The sequence below is a fragment of the Periplaneta americana genome, chromosome 14, assembly GCF_040183065.1.
Source record: "Periplaneta americana isolate PAMFEO1 chromosome 14, P.americana_PAMFEO1_priV1, whole genome shotgun sequence".
In the NCBI taxonomy this organism is placed as follows: Eukaryota; Metazoa; Arthropoda; class Insecta; order Blattodea; family Blattidae; genus Periplaneta; species Periplaneta americana.
In genome coordinates this window covers 128,207,652-128,228,088 of record NC_091130.1, presented here as the reverse complement: position 1 = coordinate 128,228,088, position 20,437 = coordinate 128,207,652, and the positions used below count along the sequence as shown (strand labels likewise).

The 20,437-nt window shown below is 33.6% G+C and overlaps 1 protein-coding gene across 45 annotated transcripts in view; it reads right to left on the bottom strand.

Annotated features, from left to right (window-relative positions):
• LOC138713728 (longitudinals lacking protein, isoforms H/M/V-like) overlaps positions 1 to 20,437 on the bottom strand; it is a 614,547-nt gene that overhangs the window by 521,905 nt on the left and 72,205 nt on the right. Inside the window, exon 5 of one of the 45 annotated variants that reach the window (XM_069846092.1) lies at positions 782 to 6,128. The exons of 43 other annotated variants lie outside the window; for them this stretch is intronic. In XM_069846092.1, coding sequence (XP_069702193.1) covers positions 5,887 to 6,128 — 242 coding nt within the window. In that variant the 3' untranslated portion in view covers positions 782 to 5,886. Of the gene's footprint in view, positions 1 to 781; positions 6,129 to 15,857; positions 16,380 to 20,437 lie in introns of those variants that run through there. One more of the 45 variants, XM_069846089.1, reaches the window with a different exon arrangement.

Below are 20,437 nucleotides of genomic sequence, written 5' to 3'. Positions count from 1 at the left end.
ATTATTAAGACACGAGAAGTATTTTCCTGATGAAGCAAGGACATTTAAAGTAAATTGTGCCTGTTGTAACCACCAGTACTGCTGCTGCTCAAGCAGTAGCCAGTTTTGACTCGAAAATGCATTCAGATGTAAGTTTCAATCTCGCTGGGTCTGATTACCGGTACCTGATTGACTTCCCTCCTCCTCCCTCCAGAGATTTTCCCCAACTGGAAGGCCAATATCAGATAATTCTGTGACGAGTCCTCAGATTCACGCCATCACTAATTCTACCAACAATAACAGGCTGTAGTGAGTCCATAACATAGATGAAGTCGTAGGTCTTACTTTTTTTACGTATTTGCGATATTTATAATTGTTACTATTTATGTGATGAACACAAAAATGAAGTAATTTTGTAAATCGTTTTTAAGTAAACATTAAAAATGTAATTTTGTCATCACTGATTTTGACTTTGTCACTGCACTTTCCTTGCAGAATCAGTTTTCTTACGAAACAATATTATAAAGATAGCATAATTTCTCATGCTATTTTTGTATTCTGAAAGAATACCAAATTATTATATTGCACCTTACATTCAATCTCAGATACCTTACCATATTATTATATTATACCTTACTTGCAACTTCCGATACCTAATACACACAGGCTGACATTTCCAAAATGCATGCATGCCGACTCGGAAAATTCACATCAAGCAGCTATTCACAGAACAGAAATAAAGAATGGGGAGGAAGGATATACAAATGTAGAAAAAATACATTTGAATTAATTTGTAACTGTATTGTTTAACAAGACGTATGTAGTTTATTTATTTATTTTTTTTTACATATTTACATAACATAGCTGTATAATAATTTGTAGTGTTTTCTCTTTATGAAATTCTGTGAATAAAAGTGGCAAGAATGAACTAACCTTGCTTTGGTTCATTTATGTACAAGTAATGTATTTATGGCCCTCTTCATTAACGGCAGTGGATAGTTTGCTGTTTGGACATGGTATATTCGCAATGAGAAGTAGGAATTCTGCACATACTAAGGAATTGCTACCTAGGGATGTACTAGGCTTATACAATTTATATCTTTATGCTCGACCATGCCGAAATGTAGTAATTATACACCTGGTAGCAGTCCTTTAATGCATGTCATTAAAGTATACCTACTCATAAGTACAGGTGTTCAGCCAATGACAACTCAGCTAACAGGTATTCAGCCAATGACAAGTCAGCTTTGTACCGTTATAAAACTGCAAGTATCGATTATTCTTGGATATGCAATCAAAAGAGAATTAGTGAAAAGTCACGGAGGCTGGAAATCCAATACTGTCGCAGAAGGTTATGTTACTATAATAATTAGAGTTAATTGTAAATAATATTCAAATAAATTCAATTTGTCATCTCGTTTTTCAATGTCGAATTCAATAATCAAGGTTATATCAAGTTTAACGGGATTACATCAAGGTCAATGAAATTATTGTTCCTCGGAAAAAATCAATACTTTCGCGTCTGCGCACATCTCACAATTCACGACCTAGAACAAGGTCACTTCCGATCTTGTCAGATACAAATAAAATGTATACATCTGAATAATTTCAAGTTAGAAATATGGTAGAGCATAAAAAGTCGTATGAAACTTGCCTATAATGGTAATTAAGGCGCTCGTATGAATATTATGAAACTCGCGCTTGTTTCATAAACATCCATACTTGCGTCTTAATTACTATCATTATAGGCTCGTTGCATAATGTACTATTATTTTATCCAAGAGAAAGAACTAAATAAATAGTTCAGGCACATTTCTAGTTATGTTGTTTGTATTTATAAAATTAAGCAATTTTTAGTATAAATATGTGTACTATTTCTGAATAAATTTACTTGTAATACTAGATATATGATCAATGTCCAACCGAATAGTTGAGGAAAAATTGCTGTACGAGGTTCAAACCTGTCTTCGGACAGTTGACTAAACAACAACAGAAGCAGATAGCATGGTCAAACTTCAGATGCTGAAAGCGTGAGCAGATATGAAAATCTCAAAATTGACTTTCTTTTGTAACATTCCAGTACTTTCTTATTATACTTCACATAAATATAAAAAGTATGAGAGAGAGAGAGAGAGAGAGAATTACAAAAGCATTTGTCAACTACTTTTATTCTGCCTGAGATTGGAAATGATTCTGTTGATTTTTTTTGCTGTTGTGAGGTGTTAGTGAATAATGGCAGTGACATGAAGGATGTCTTATGTCTTATTTAAATGAACCTAACATTAAGTGAAAATTTTGTGATTTAAGAGTTGAATAAAACCAGGGGTATTCGTGAGAACATCACGGGCAATACAAGAATTAAATCATTAAAATTTAATACCTCATTTAACACACAAGAATATTTTACTTTTCAGATATTTTAACTTGAACAAATAAATAGCAATCAGCACAACAAACACAGCTCTGGTTACGGTCGATGTCAAGAATTGCCTCTTACTGGAAAACTATTCAAATACCCAATAAAACTTGAGTTTCTGACCTTCAAAAAACTGAATAAGCTCTTCGGCTAATGGTGTAACACCTGAAATAATTGATAATAATTACTCTTCCTCTTGATATTCAAGTATTTATTCCTATTTTACGTAATTATTACGCAATTATGTCCATATTTCACGCATATATATTGAATTACAAAATTGATCAGTTAACTAGGTAATTGTACTGTATTGTATTTATTTACATTCCATGATATTTGTGCATCCCTTCACAGCTAGAATATGGAACATGTCAAAAAAAATCTTAATAGTACTACAAAGTCTTAATTATAGTCACAGCACAGTTGAAATATATACAGAAGAGTTTTATAATATACTAGTACGACACAAGGGTTTATTATCAATACTTAATACAAGACAGTAATATTCATGCAGTGTTGTTGAATGTCATAAATTCACCCACAAAATAGAAGGTGTGAGAAATTAAGTACATTATTTGGCCCTAAATAATGTTATGTTTTCAGTTTGATTTTTTATATTCATAGGGAGGCTATTAAAAATTTTTTACTGCCATATAACGCACTTCTTTTTGATAGCATGATAGACTTGCCAATAGAGTATCAAAGTCATTTTTTTGACGAGTATTTATGCTATGGACTGTTGAATTAGTTTCAACATTTTCACGATTACATACGAGAAAGTTTATTAATGAAAAAATATATCGACAAGTCATGGTTTTATTTGTAGATTTTTTAAAATGGTCCTACACGATTACCTACATTTGGCACCTACAGCAGAACTCCAATTATCCTAATTGGGGATCGAGCCGATCCAGATATGCAGAAATCCGGATAACTGGATATATCTCATGAAGATTAAAAAAAACGATGTCTGACAAAATAAAAATACAAATTTTATTAATAAAAACTAAGCAAACATAAGTATGTATGTATTGTACTATTAAAATTGTATGTTGAAGTAAATAAAAACTAAAAATTAAAATACAGTATTGTATACAAATTTATTTTTGTATAATACATAATTCTGTACAGTACGTGTAGTCTGTTTTACTTGGAACATCTTGAATAGCGTACATTGCTTTGAAGAAGTCACTCGCCATTCTTCTGACGATTTACTGTACAGTATTAATTTTTGTAAATTCCCCCAAATCGATCTGGATAATTGGGGATCCAGATGATTGGAGTCTGGATAACTGGAATTTTACTGCACTATTATTCTAATTATTCTTTTTTGTAGTAGAAATATAGTGTTACTATCTGTAGAATTTCCCCAAAATATTATTCCAAAACTCATTACCTAGTGAAAGTATGCAAAGTATTTTGTTTTTTAAGGTATTGATATTTACTATCTCTTGCACATGTTGACTTTAGTTTGGAGTAATTTATTTAATACGATTTTTCCAATTTAACATATTAACGATTTGTAAGCCAAGAAATTTGCTTGTCGTTGTTGTTTCTATTAGGGACCTGTTGTTAATTTTTTTTCACTGCAGTGGCACTTGACTAGAGTTATTGGCCGTACAATGGCAATTAATTATTGGGCTAAAAATTTGCAAGGTTGAATCTGGGCAATTACAATTGTTACAATGTAATATTAATTTTATTTATTGGCATAGGTCGAGTAAAAAATGGCAATGGCAGAAAAGACTAATATATTTGAAGAAAACCTACCTTACCACAACACACTACACTGAGATCTATGTAATATGTGTGAAGGCAGCTAGCAATGCTTCGGTCTTCACACTACTGCAAGAAATATGTTGCTACACAGTGCAGCCATCTCTATATAGCAGACTTTCTATTAATTGTTCAATTTTCTTCACCTAATATATATTTTATAGGCTACAATTTGGATAGGTTACCTGTGGGAGCAGGAAATACAGGTTTTCAAAAAAATTGCTAGCCGACCATTGTCAGCTATGCTTATTTCAAGCGTTACTCCATGCTAAAGGAAAGCATTTTCCATAGCTTGACAAATATGTTACATATTTCTCACTGTAGTGTGTTATGGACCTTACTGCATTATTTGCTGCAAACTAACAAGACGTTCCAGGGATATAACCAGTTCCTTGATTAAGAAATCATCAGTTGTGCATGCTCTACAATCAAGCTATCACACAATTTGGCTACATTAAATTATACGTACTATATACATATTCATTACTTATTTATTCATTCGTCTGGGAAAGTTAAGGCCTTCAGGCTGTGAACTAACTTAAATGAAACAAATTCATTTCTGAATAGAATTAAACATTTATACAAGAACGGTCTTACTAATAAAAACTCTATATACAGACGTTTAACTGTCTTATACTTATACAATGAATAGCCCGTTTATAAGTTGTGTGTAAATTCCTTACTAATAATCACTACAGACGTCTTGTATAATAGTATAACTGTTATACAGCTACGTCATAGTTTCGTCATTACTTCATTACGAAAGGTAATATAATATCTGAGGTTCTCAATTGCATCCGGTAGAGCGCTCTAGTGTGCCATGTTAAATATCGATAGTACGACTGGCTCTGATCGATTACCACATTATATTTTGGTCAAAGAGTACAAGCTGCAGCAATATTATTCTAATTATTTTGAGACCTTTGGTTTGTTCTTCTGTGGTTACAAGGCAACCATCGTCATAAAATGACAGTCCATACGAACAGCTGTTAGACGGGTGGCCATTTTTTCTCTATATACAACGATTAAACAAGGGGTTTCGTGTATATAACTACTGCAAAGGAATTCTCATTGTATAGTTACAGACTGTTCATACATCCATCGCTTATGCATGGTTTATTAGTAACATTTTCTGTCTCAACTTTGCATAAGCCTCGTATAAAAACTATACACGGTTTATTAGTAAGACCTGAAAAGTTTATATATAAAATTTAACTCTGGCAGCATGAGTACATTTTAAGTTTATTTTATGTACACAGTATATAATTTAAGCAATATCCCAATCACAACCAAAATTATTTTTAAAACACATCAACAAGTTTTATATATTCACCCTAGATTGTGTAATACATTTTTACTCAATCACAGCTACATCTGGCATTTCTAGCATCTAAGATTGTTACAAAATCCTTTACTGTCGTGTATTCTACAAAATTCACTTTATTCAAGAACATATTAACCTATAAGGCACAAAATCTAACATAGGAACATGACCTCCACTGAATGGTAGGCCTAAATGTATTTAATAATAATTTAATAATGATAATAGTAATAATAATTTAATAATAATAACAATAATAATAAAAAGTTTTCTACAATCATACAATTTTTTTTCATATTTCTTTTCGTACAGATATCAGTTCTGGATAATGGCCGTGGACAGTGGTTTATACTTAGGTAATGCAGACAAGAATCTCCAGATAGCATCTATTTCTTTAATCATTACAAAAGACATAGTTAGCACATGGATGTCTTCTTAAGAAATGCTCTCTTACATATTCGGGGCGTGTGTATTTCTTCCCACATAAAGGACACATTTGCTGTTTCTTGGCAGCTCCGCATTCGTAACGAACGTGCCTGTTGAGGTTTCCACGTTGTTTGTAGCTCTTACCACAGCGGCCGCATAAGAATAAGTTCTGCCACATGTCTTGACCCAGAGCTTGATATGAGGAGACTCCTGGAATCATATCGTGCAGCCCATATCATTCCTGGAGTCATTCAGACAGCTTCATTCTGCCTTCAGACCACACGAAAAAATAAACTGCATTTGAATTAAAAGTCAAGCGCATTGTCATTTGTCGCGTTCTGCTTACACATTAAACTATAACACAATGCATAAAATTCCGTTTGACTGTGTTGGTGTGAAGTGTCAGGAAAATTAAGTTCATCTCCCACAACCATGCAAGTACAATTAATTTTTTCTTTTTAAGCGTAAAGCAGTATAATGGGCTAACATATGTTTAATTTAAAGTTCTGAAACACTAAGGTCTGTATTTACACAGAGAGAAGTATTATTATATATGCAATGCTAAATATTTTATTTTTCGCAATTGCAAATACAAACAATTCTCACGTAACTAATAGAATGGAGTATTTTTTTACCTGTTCTATCTATAATAGTTCTAATTACTTTATTAGTCCTGATGTAATATACTATTTTGAGACTTTTTTAGTGACTTATGTCAATTAGGAAGTTATCACAGTGTGATACCAGAAAAAAAGTCACAGTAATACATTATGCAATACTTTATACATTTATATTTTAATGCTTAAAAAAAAATTAAGTAACTTTTAGTTTGTCCATTACAAATTCCTGAAAAATTTTGTATTCAGCAAAACATTCGACACTTACAGCAACAAAATTTACCCAAGAGCTTCAGCACAATTCCATTGACAGGATTAAGTCTGAACATTCTTGGTAGCCATGGCATATTCCTTTTCAGTTATTAACAGTTAAGTGTATGTTTTGTTTTAATAACTCAGAATCCTAAAGTATCTTTGTAAAAAAAAAAAAATTATAGTAACAGGTGCAAAACTGTGAACTTTCAAACCAATATCATTACATATGTAGAAGTGTAAATGTTTTCAATACACTCATGTCGTAAGTATTTATGCATCCCAAATACCTACATCCATGTAATTAGTTACTTACTTTTCTCCTTGTTTCCGTCCTCTGCATCCTCTTTCATTTTACACAAGCCAATCTGATTGCACACTTTCCCATATGATTTCTAGATTATTTCTCACTTGTCACGAGGCTAAATCTGAATTCATATTAAGTAAATTCTCTGTTTACTCACAAGTTCAGAGTAATTTAATTTAAAAGAGTTGTAATGTATGTATTAGGTATATATGATACGAATATCATAACATTTCATATTACAATATGAGTAATATGAAGTTACGCTAACAATATAGTACAATGTTTCATCCTCTGTGATAAAAAAAAATTAAAATTTTTAAATAAAAATAATAGTATTATTTTTATTAGTTTTGAACATATCTTTTGTGGCAAGGTCACTGTTAGCTTCTTCCTGCGAAAGGTGATTCATTTATATTTGTTTTATTAGTTTCGAACACCATAGGTTTTTGTTTATAACAGAAGAGCAGTACTAGGAGAAATAAACAAACATTGTTAAAATGAGTTCAAACGAGGATTCAGATACTGAAAATGCTGCGCATTCTGCAATTGAATGTTTAGTACCATCGAAATCCCCTATAAGATATGTTTATAATAAATAAAATCAATTGCATTTTATTTTATTTTATATGTAGTTCACATTATGCAACCAGTTAGGTAATTGCAGTATCATTACCTAACTTGTTGCGTAATAGAACTATCATTATCTAACTTGTTGCGTAATGAATGTTTAGAATATTTTTATTAGTGATGTAAAGTCCACATTACATAATTACATAATCCAAGTGGATAAAAAGATGTGCTAAAGATTTTTTATTCTCTTCACATCTTCACTCTGTATGAAGCAACTAAACATCACATCATGTCTCAATATATCTATTTAACGAATCTGTGAAATTGAAATTAGTTTCGTTAGACTTGTTGAATTGCATGCATTTACAAATCAAGCATCTTCATTTTGTATACATCTAAGAATTTTTAGAGAATTGGGAATTAGAATGAAACTGGGAGGAGAAGAAAAGCGAACAAGACTAACAGAAAAAAAACGACATGGAAGGGAGGAAAAGAAATAGAGAAGAAATGAAAGAAAAAAAAGCTTCATATCACATACCTTTCAGCCATGTGGTGTTGTAGGATCTTGGAGTTTATATAGCATGATTCCTGTACAGGAAGTCAGTCTTCATGCCTACTGAAAAGGTTTACAAAGAGTCTATAGTATACACGAAAGAAAAGGTGTGAGAACAAAGTTCACTACTGCATAATCTGCGGGTGCAGAATATCCATCATCATCATCATCATCATCATCATTAGTCAGAGGATTCGATGTTCTCAAAATTGTTCACACCTTTTTTTTAAGGGACGACCCAAATTTCTTTCCAGTAGGATTATACTTAAATAAACCATTATTAGGCCTTCTGTTATTCTGATGTCTGACATGCACTAGACATGATTTCTCCAGAGTGAACTTAAAATGTGGAGATAAACTTTAGAAGATGATTCCTTACAGAAAGAAGAAATGAAGGGTTCAGAGCCATAAGGGCCAAGCGCCATTTATTAAAAATGGAGAAGGCAAGGGTTAAAGTTAAGTGAATACCATAGTTTAATGAGGATTGACATATCATTAAGTTTGAATGTGTATACTTTATATTACTTGCTATATGTTTCCATTGAATTATGGTAATAACTTCATTTTAACCCTTGTTTTCTACGGTTTTAGTAAATGGTGCATGGCCCACTATGGTTCTGAACCCTTCAAATGTCATATTAACATATATTTACGCATATAGACGTACTTTTCTTTGAAAATGGGTGTGAAAAACAGGGTGTGTCTTATATGCCGATACTGTATTCGTAAATGGTTAATTCGACATTGGATAATTTGAATAAATATTTATTCCCCATGAAATTCATAAAAAAAACCCAATGTTTTTAAATTCATAATTTAAATTGTCGAAGCTTACATTTGGGTAATTCGAAGCCAGATCTTCGTAGATTTCAACTAAGTGTCCAACTAAGAAAAGTCTGAAAGAGTTTCGTGGAAATTTCGGTTTTAATGATTCACACATTAAAATTATATTTTTAAACTTTACAATGATCAACATGTACACAGTAAATAAAAAAAGGTTGTTGAAACTATTCCAGTGACCGACCGCAGGTAAATTAAAGTGTTGATATGTTGGTGGGTATCTAAAGCTCTTGATTTAACAATCGAGTTATTTTCTCTCTTGTTTCCCAGTATTTAGATGTAAGACTTATTTTGTTAAAGTGCTTAAGTGTGTTAAATGATTCATAATCACTTCCTCTTCTTGAGAAGACAATACACCATTTGGAGTAGATAGGTTGCCAATTCTATGTTTACCCAGTCATGATCATGAACATAGCCACCAGAGGTGTATGCAAAGGGGGAGGGGTTACTGGGTTTGAACACCCCCACGTTGAACTTAAAAAAAAAAATTATACATTTAGATTTGAGAAATTATTTTAATGAATAATCGTTTTCCCTTTAATTTTTCACTGTCAGAGTAACAAAATCTACATCGACATAAGGTATAGTCGTCCTACCCCTCCTAATATAATCCCTGTGCTTGGTGCTGTGGCACATTCGAATTATAACAATTTTATCTTTATAATAGAGAGACCTATAATGTAGTACCGATCTTGTAATGAAATGATGCCAACACAATATGAAATTTAACTTCCTGTTTGTTAAAAATTGGATGGCTGTGAAAAAAAATTATACGGATTAAATATACCGCAACATAATAATAATAATAATAATAATAATAATAATAATAATAATAATAATAATAATAATACACAACATTTAAAATTCCGATAATGTAAATTGTAAACAATTTTAATGAAGATCTCACCATTGACAAAATTCTGCGTACACCTCTGATGGTCTCAGTAGATTTATGTGGCAGTTCAGGAACTAAATGAGGTCTTTCTAGTAAATTTTCCAATGAGAATTTTCTGTATTATTTAATATTTCAACATTATAATTATTTTTAATAACTTGTTTTATTGAATAATATGAAAAATTAATTTTGTTTTTGTTCAATCTTAATGTCTTTCTTTGCTAGAATCTCGGCTCATTTCCGCTTATATCACAATGTGTGGGAATCGAATGAATAACTATGAATTTTCTTGAGCAAGTTACACCTTTTTTTACACCTAGTTTTTACAATTAGGCAGCTGCATCATCCAATTTCAACCCTCAATATGAATGGAGGACCGCATCGATTATTGGTCAGCAGGTTGCTTCAATCTGATCGGAAGGACTGTCTGCACATATCCATTGACTATATTTTCTGTTTACCATTTAGAAAATGCTTCAATGATGTGGCAGACCAGCATGGTGAAAAAATATTTTCACTATTTTATGTACATAAGTGTGTTAATGACTCTTCTGCATTCACAATGCCGAAGCATTGGAAGGAAATTGGTGTATTTTTTTTTTTATTGGTAGCCTAATTTTTGTGTAAAGATGGATAAAACATGGCAGTAGTTGAGATAAATTATACTGCACATTCATTACTCATTACTGTATATTATATACAGGGTGTCCGACAAATCCAACATCATAGGTAATACCATAAAATTTGTAGTGTTCAGAGTTGGCTCGATGAGCACTTCCATAATCGGTTGATAGGACACAGAGGACAGAGAATGGTCTCCAAGGTCGCCAGACTTAAACCCCCTTGACTTTGCCTTATGGGGTTATCTGAAGGAAAAGGTGTATAAAGTGAAGATTCGTGATATGCAACATCTATAAACACAGAACGAGGAAAAGTGTCGTAAAAAACCACCACCAATATGATATATCGCATTCTCAATAGCATGAAGTTTCACCTCCAGGCATGTTATGAACTTGGAGGCGCTCATATCAAGCACAGATTTAGGGCTATAATTTATCCTGTGATGTGGGACTTGTCGGACACTCTGTATATAAATGTGTAATTCTTTTATTGATATGAATTTTCTTAAAAAACAAAGCTGATTAAGTAGAACTTCGGATATTTCTAATTTTTTTTTTTATTTTCCTTAAGAGACTGAATTAAAAAGGGTCTATTGTACGACTTTAGTGCATGGATTTTAGTCTTCAGTATGCCATTTTGTTTTATTTGTTGAAATTGTCATACAGTGTTTATTATCAACTGACTTAGCTTTCTGGACTTTATTCTCAGATCTTTGCTATTATGAGCAAAGGGTAAGGTATTAAAATTTATGTTTTTAATTGATGAAATGTCGTTTAGTGCCATCTGCCAATTCTTTTTAATGACTTCATCAATAGAAACATTAAAAAGTGTGAATGAAGTGTACTTCTCAGTTAGTGAAAGCTGCAGCTGTACACTCCTCAGGGCTCGAATTTTCGTTTTATTATTTATATATGAGGCGTTCAGAGCAGAAGTGGTGCAAGTCAAAAATGGCTAATGAGGGTTAAAGTAAACATTCTATAAAATACAGCGCAAAGTAACAATTAATATGTCTTTCTTGCTGTCCACTGACTACTAATAGTGTAAATAAATTGAATATTAATTGCTACTTTGATCTGTATTTTACAGAATGTTTACTTTAACCCTCTTTATCCATTTTTGACTTACACCACTTCTGCTCTGAACGGATCATATAATGATCGATTTACTGTAATTTAATGGTTCCCAAAGAGTGCACCCCAGCTTACTGGGGAGGTCCAAAATGTTCCAATACTTTCACTGAAATAAAAGAACATTATGATGACTTAACAATTCTACCCCACACACAATGACGATGAATTTTATGAGCTGTAACAGCATGAAGAGTATTTTCAGTTCATTTTCATTGGAAGATCAGTTCAAAAGGCAGAATTTGCAGACTATAAGTTTGCAAATTTCTTCACATATTAAATAATGTTTGTTTATGGTACATGAACTAATCATGTCACAAAGGTAAGATTGCCAACAAACTATTCCTCTTCCAACTTCCCTTCCTTTGTGAATGGGTGTGACTGTGGTCTAATATCACTACTGACAATGCAGTCAACTGACAAAAATAGAAAATAAAGTAGAAGATGTGGGTTGCAAGAGGCTTACATCCTTAAAGAAACCTCAAATGGAGACCATCCATTATAAATAATTTAGACTATGCTTAGAAAGAATAACATGACCATCTGGAGACAACTTTATTTTCATAAATTAATAAATTATACAAAGTTTCCAAGAAGTCTGATGTGTTCTGGAAAAGGAAACTACTTTAATATAAAAGTGTTTTTTGGAAACTCAACATGTAACTACAGGAGGCATAAATTGAACACATTTTCCCCTGTGAATTCTAATGTAAATAATAAATATGTACCATTTGATGACTACATAAGCTACGTGTAAAAAGTATAAATTTATTTTCCCTTCAGTAACTGTCCGAAGACAGGTCTGAACCTCACAAGTGATGCCAACAAGGCACTGCTTATGAGGCAACTAAACCAGGACATAATGGGGTAGGTATGCCAGCTCCTTTCTCCCTCCATATGTAGCTAATCCTGGCAATGTATTCAATGGAGAGGGGAAAGGAAATGGTCACCCTACCCCATTATTTCCTGGCCTAGTTGTCTCGTAAGTGGTGCCTTGTTGGTATCACTTGTGAGGTTCAGACAAGTTAACTGAAACAACAACAGTAAAGACATTCATATGAATTTACTGTACCATAAGATAAAAACATATCAATACATGTGGGGTGATCAATTTGCTTCACTATTTATACACTTCCAAAGCAGATGACATTGTTTATTTCCTATGTTTACCACCCTTATATGGGAATAAAAATAAAACATTTACAACTCTTTATCTGCTTCTGTTAAGTCACAACAGCCATTAGATGGTAACAATACCACACAGTTTTAAAATAGATCACACTGCCTAAAGAGCTGTGATAAAGTACCTTCAGAAAAAAAAATGGATGAATCCCACTCAAATGCATCCTGATTTATGGGAGACAGGGTGAATGTACAGTTCTAGAAAAAAGTTCCCGCTTAATTTTACTAAGTTCCAGATATAACATTGTGAATAACATGACAAACTTGTTGCGTACATACAGGCGAACTTTCATCAATACTGAAGTCCTATTTTTTTTTTTTTTTGGAATCATACAGATAAGACAAATGGTGCCAAGAGTTAAAGTGTGGTAGAAAATAGTGTGAAGACCAACATGCTGATGGTGCACCTGTGACTAACTATATTGCAAGACCGACGAGAGCAAGTCAGGTAAACTGTAGAAAAAAAGAAACTTATCTTAAGGTACTGTATACAATATTTTGACTGAAGAATTAGCTTACTTACTGGCTTTTAAGGAACCCGGAGATTCATTGCCGCCTTCACATAAGCCCGCTATTGGTCCCTATCCTGAGCAAGATTAATCCATTCTCTATCATCATATCCCACCTCCTTCAAATCCATTTTAATATCTTCCCATCTACGTCTCAGCCTCCCTAAAGGTCTTTTTTCCTCCGGCCTCCCAACTAACACTCTATATGCATTTCTGGATTCGCCCATACATGCTATATGTCCTGCCCATCTCAAACATCTGGATTTAATGTTCCTAATTATGTCGGGTGAAGAATACAATGCGTGCAGTTCTGTGTTGTGTAACTTTCTCCATTCTCCTGTAACTTCATCCCTCTTAGCCCCAAATATTTTCCTAAGCCCCTATTCTCAAAGACCCTTAACCTATGTTCCTCTCTCAAAGTGAGAGTCCAAGTTTCACAACCATAAAGAACAACCGGTAATATAACTGTTTTATAAATTTTAACTTTCAGATTTTTTTGACAGCAGACTGGAAAGACTTAGCATTGGGGGGGGGGGGGGGGAACTAACAGCAAGATGGATGCCACCACGGAAAGAACATGCTAAGTCACTTTTTGATTTTTTATTCTATCTGCTAGCTCATAAAGTGAATCAGAATGGCAAAAAGCCTGCACTGTAACATGGAAAATTAAACTAAATGAGATGTAAATTCATAGCATCTTATAAGTGTATAAAGTTAAGAAATGCTCTCCTGTAAAATTTAAGAAAAGTGACCTTAGCATGTTCTTTCCGTGGACCCTTCAAATGTTAACTCACATTCACAAGCAATCTCGAGTTGTGATAGTTCAGTGTATGCTAATAATGTACACAGTCTTAGAAAAAAGTTATTTTTGCACAGATACTTTAAGTCCCAGAAAGGCGGCACTGCACATGATCAGATGATGATCAACTTTGTTCAAAAGAGAAGGACTAGTTGAGGTAATAAAATTAGTTTTGTTTCGTTGTATGTCTGATCGTGCACACTGCCTCCTTCCTGGGACTTATAAAGTATCTGTGCGACAAAACTTTTTCCTAAGATTGAACAGGAGAAACAAACAGAAGAACTTCAATGGCAGGTTTGCAACCATGGATTGGGTTCACTACTATGACTCACCAGAGACCAAATTATAAAATAAATAGTGGAAGCATAAAATTTACCCATATCCAAGTAAATTCAAAACACAACCATCTGCAAAGTTATGGCCTCAATTTTTTTTTGGAAGCAGAATGAGTAACATTGTCATTTACTTACAAAAAGAAGCTACAATCGCAGGAATTTACTATGCAAATAAACTTATTATCAAAATTGCGGAGGGAAATCAAAATGTGGCATTGAAAGAAGACCAAAGGAGTTCTCTATCACCAGAACGATGCACCCAGTCACACCTGTGTTGCTATGTCTGTTACACTCAATGCAGGATTGGTAAACATCCACTCTACTCATCAGAGCTAGCACCAATTGACTTCAAATTGTTCCCAAAGCCCAAAGAACACAGATGGAAGTTGTGAATGAATGGTTAGCAGAAATTGGAAAAAAATTCTGCAGCAGTCTACAGGCCAATGGGACAAATTGTATCAATCAACCTATGGAAAGACGAAAAATAAGGTAACCAAATTTTTTTATTTCTTAAGAATAAATTATTCACGGGTGGAGAAAATTGATCAACCCATGCATTTTGCATTTATGAATTTATCCCAGTGACATATGTAAATCTAAAGAATGCGATGAAAGAAAAAAGGAGTTAAAAAATTGAAATCAATGTGTATGCAAAGGCATTGATTAAATCAACTAACGTAAAGATGTGTTACTAAAATAAATAATTAAAAAAAAGAAGGGCTGTACACAATTCTAGATTTAAACACAACAAATATTCATATTCTGACCAATTTGATATTTTGTGTGAGGTTTTATAATCTCTTAACATGAATGTAACAAAAAACAACAGAAAATGTAGCCTTAATATGCGTACATTTTACATAAATTGAATTAGCATTCTGTCCATACCCTCACAGCACCTGTAATGAATGGAAATGATTCTCGTTCGAACATATTTTAAAATGCTATTATGTGTGTGATGAATGAAAAAGTAACTTAAAGAAGTTCTAACAAACATCAAGTAACTTGTGTTCTGTTCGTGTGAAATACGAAAGTGTATTTTAATAACTTCATAGTCCAATATTGAACTTTTTGGCAATGTGTAATGTATACAAATTTCAGTCCACTTATAATTCATTGCACCGCATAAAACACACACACGAAGTTATAATTTTGTAGAGTTGAGACAATACTAAGCATCAGAATGGAAGAAGAGTACACTTTTGCAGTTAATTCGTAACATACTGTGAGCTTCGAAAATTGTATAGAATTCATTATCTTGAAATTGAAACAAGTCTTTCACAAACCATATTTCATTTGATTTACTTAAAATACAGCAAACAATGTCACATTTAAGACAAAACATTAAGAGAGCTGCAAAACAAAATTCGTATATACAGAGTTCACGTTACTAAGCATGTCTAATATTAAAAATTACATCTTTTATGGTCAACCAGCAGCAACATGTCTGCAGCTATACATAAAGCACTAAATAATACATAAAATGTAATATCCATGCCAAATCACAATTATGTTCTGATACAAATCAATTTTTCGATGTCCCAGTTCATTACTATACCTTCTGAAAATTAAAGGGTGTAAACTACTCAGAACCCATTCGTTCCCTGTATTTTGCTAAACATGTTTGAAAGTGTTCTTGCAGTGTATCTGGTCGATAATACTTCCTACCACACAGTTGACACATGTGATTCTTTTTTGTTTGTCCACACTCATATCTCATGTGCCTGTTTAGGCTGCTGATCTGCTTGTAGGCTCGCCCACATCGACACACATGATTGCGAGAAACAGTAGTAGTAACACTTGGTACTGTGGTTGCAAGCTGTAGACCAAATACCATATCGGAGACGGCTTTGCCTGCAATAAAACATACAACCAATTCCCTGTCATACAGTTCTAAAATATCTCCACTACCACCATTAAGATAAAATGTGTTACTGAAATGTATAGGGAAGATATTCAACAAAGAGAAATTTCTAAATTAAATAAATAAAACTAATTCGTAAAGCACCTAATATCCAATGACGTGAATAAATTTCACTCCTGCTTCATGTCACCTCATGATCCCACATGCAATTGATGTCGATATGGAAATCTTTCACACTTTTAAAGCATTAACTAAAAATGCCCCGTATCCTCAAATATTAACACAGAAACACTTATGACAATTTCTTGCAAATAAATACAAATATAATTTTGCCCATTGTGCACTGCAAATCATGCAAAATTACATTAATGACAACACACATCCTGGAATTATACACAGTAGTAGTCCGTACGACAGGGTAAGTGGATAAAATAAATAATAAATTCGATTATCTAAATAAATATGTTTATACTTCGTTGGGAGCACGTTCATACAACTTTTTCTATTTAAATGTAATAATCCCTCTTTTCAACATACAATTTCATCAAGAGATAAAATAAAGTAAAACATAGTGGAGTACCACATTTGTTCATAGAAAGCAGCATCATGTTCTTGTAAAAAATGAATGAATGAATGAATTAATTAATTAATTAAAGACGCAATATTATTGAAATTAAAATAATGAAAACATATTAAATGACCTATCACATTCTTACAGATCTCCCCTTTTTTAATAGTCTTTATTGTATACAACCTTTTTATTTGTTCTAGAGGTCTGGCTTGAGACCTCGCAGAATGAGGATGATGATGATGGTGGTGAAGAGAAGCAGGAGAACTGCAAGAAAAACCCCTCGCACTCACTTAGTCTACCACAAATTCCTTGGTGACTCAGATGGGGATCGGACCCAGGTCACCACGGTGGAAGGCAGAAAGGCTAACACCCTGTCATAGCTGAGGAACTGCAGCCTCCATATTCCATATAATAGCGAGCCCAAGGAAAATAAATAAGTCAAGAAGAAAAAAAAAAAGTTTGATATATTTATTTTCCTCAAGCTTGCTGCTATATGGAATATGTAGCCAGGAGTTATAGAAGCACAAGCAGAGCAGAAAGGCAGCTATAAGGCAACAATGTTTTAAGAGATGTGTGCAGTGCAGTTTCAGTTTTCTGTTTGTTATGTTATGTTTTATTTAACGACGCTCGCAACTGCAGAGGTTATATCAGCGTCGCCGGATGTGCCGGAATTTTGTCCCGCAGGAGTTCTTTTACATGCCAGTAAATCTACTGACATGAGCCTGTCACATTTAAGCACACTTAAATGCCATCGACCTGGCCCGGGATCGAACCCGCAACCTTGGGCATAGAAGGCCAGCGCTATACCAACTTGCCAACCAGTTCGACTTTTCTGTTTGTGACACAGTTCTAAGATTTACTACCAAAACAAAGAATTTTCATTTGCTGTAACCATTTAAAGGCGAATTACCTGGCCAGTGACACAGAACATTTCAAACAAGATTTCTTGGATAATTTCAAGGGAAAAATTGTTCCGGGGCTGGGTATCGAACCCGAGACCTCTGGTTGAACGTACCAGTGCTCTACCAACTGAGCTACCCGGGAACTCCACCTGACACCGTCTCAACTTTTCCCTTTATATCCACACAACTCACGTGGGCTGACGAAACGCCAGAGACCCACATCAAGTGCACACAATCTCTGTGTGACTTGGAATTGTGGTTTTCTGTTAACGCACACAGTGACGTATATATTATGCAAATCTAGTCTTTCAGGTGAAGACTAGACCTGAAAGACTAGATTTGCATAATATATACGTCACTGTGTGCGTTAACAGAAAACCACAATTCCAAGTCACACAGAGATTGTGTGCACTTGATGTGGGTCTCTGGCGTTTCGTCAGCCCACGTGAGTTGTGTGGATATAAAGGGAAAAGTTGAGACGGTGTCAGGTGGAGTTCCTGGGTAGCTCAGTTGGTAGAGCACTGGTACGTTCAACCAGAGGTCCCGGGATCGATACCCGGCCCCGGAACAATTTTTCCCTTGAAATTATTCAAATCTGCTTTACAGGGAGCTTCACCTGAAAGACTAGATTTGCATAAGATTTCTTGGGTTTGATACATCTAATAGAACGGTTCGTAAAATAGCGAACAAATTCAACTATTGGACAAGAAATCAAACAGAATTAAGTCACAAACAATATACTAGAAGATGAAATAACAAATATTTCGGAAGCAGAGTTGCAATGTGTTTACTGCTCTGCAGACTGCATGTGGGCAGTTGCATTGTTCAATTCCACAAATAGTGAGCTTTCTGCAAAGCACGCCCCAGCAAAATAAATGTACACATGCAAGCACACACAATTACTGTATGTGTAAGGGAAAGAACATTTGCACATATTAACTGCACAGTTTCACTACAGGCAGTCTCACATTAGTTGTGTTCAGTGTCGTGTAGACATTTGCATTTCACGTATAAATATTCATTTGTTTATGTAGCAATATTTGAAGATGAATGTGCACAATGTGATAATCCCGCCAACTGCGAAGTTCGATCAGTTATTCAGAACAGTTACAGAGACATGCTCTTTAAGTGGAATTATTCGTGACAATGCTTTCCCACATACTGCAAGGAAGACAAAGGACTTGCTGTGTAATGAAATTCGTTGGAAAACTTTTGAGCACATACCCTACAGTTCAGACTTGGCACTATCAGATCTTCACCTGTTTTCGAAGACAGAAGCACCTGGCTGGAAAATTATTTTAAAATGCTAGGGATGCTGTCATGGACTGGTTGAACAAATGGGTGACCACTTTTACAATGAATACTTAAAACTGGTCTTGAGGTACTAAGCACATAAATGTCCAATGTAGAGAAACAGATGAGGCAAAACTTGAATATTCAGTTTAAGATTATGACTAGGAAGTTCATGCATTTGCATATATTTTTCCACTGGCTGTGATTAATTGCTGATTATCTTCACGAATCATCTACATTTAAGCGTAACAAACCAAATTTTATATTGCATATATTTGCATATTTTGGTTTTTTCTTTTTATAAATGCATAATAATTCATGGTATTTGTATTATTGTGGCATATTTCTGCTTTTAAGCTCATTAAAGCTGATTTTATATTGCATTAAAATTATAGTTTAGATTTTTAAAATGAATGCATAATATTAAGTTTCGAAAACTGGTAGTGGGTGAAATTATTGTAATTAATTATTTTTACCAGAAAAGTATTTAAATTTTTGCTGCACATCTCACACCGGTTGTGAACACTGATTTAGAGTGGGAATGTTTATCGCATAATCACTTGGTCATGCTATGTCTTTATCGAGAATCTCAGAACATCAAGTGTTTGAAGAAACAATTTCCAGCCTAAATTCTGTCCCTCGTAATGTAGCGGAAAAGCTAAAGTATTTGTTACATGGTATCAAAAAATCCTGGATACGAATAAATGTGTAAAATTAAAGACATTTTAAACGGAAAATCGTCCATTATTCAAATGAATTATCTTTTACTGTGGAACAGTTAGCAACATTTAAGTATGCCCCAGTAACGTCTTGCGATGTTGAGAGAAGCTTTCAAGATACAAATCCATCTTCAGAGACAATAAACACTATCTCTATTGAAAACTTATGCCATATAATTATCGTTAACTGCAACCTACACTCCTTTTGGACAGCGATTCACACGCTTCAATTTTTCAACAATAAATGTAAGTTTAATCTACATTATTATTATTACTACTAATTTATTATACTAGTGATATATAAGAAATGTAGAGTTTTATTAGTGCATAATTTAAGATTTTTAAAAGGCATACTTGGAAGTATATTTAGTAGGTTTTTAGGGCATGAACTTCCTGGCCCTAATTTATAACAAATATTTTATGCTTAAATGTTCTTTAGGAATGACTCTTGAATATACTGATTCTTTACCTGCTTCAACTTCTGAACCTAAACTCAGTTGATGAATCCATGATTGAGCTTTTCTGGTAACAAGAGAAAAACAAAAGTAATACCCTGTATAAGA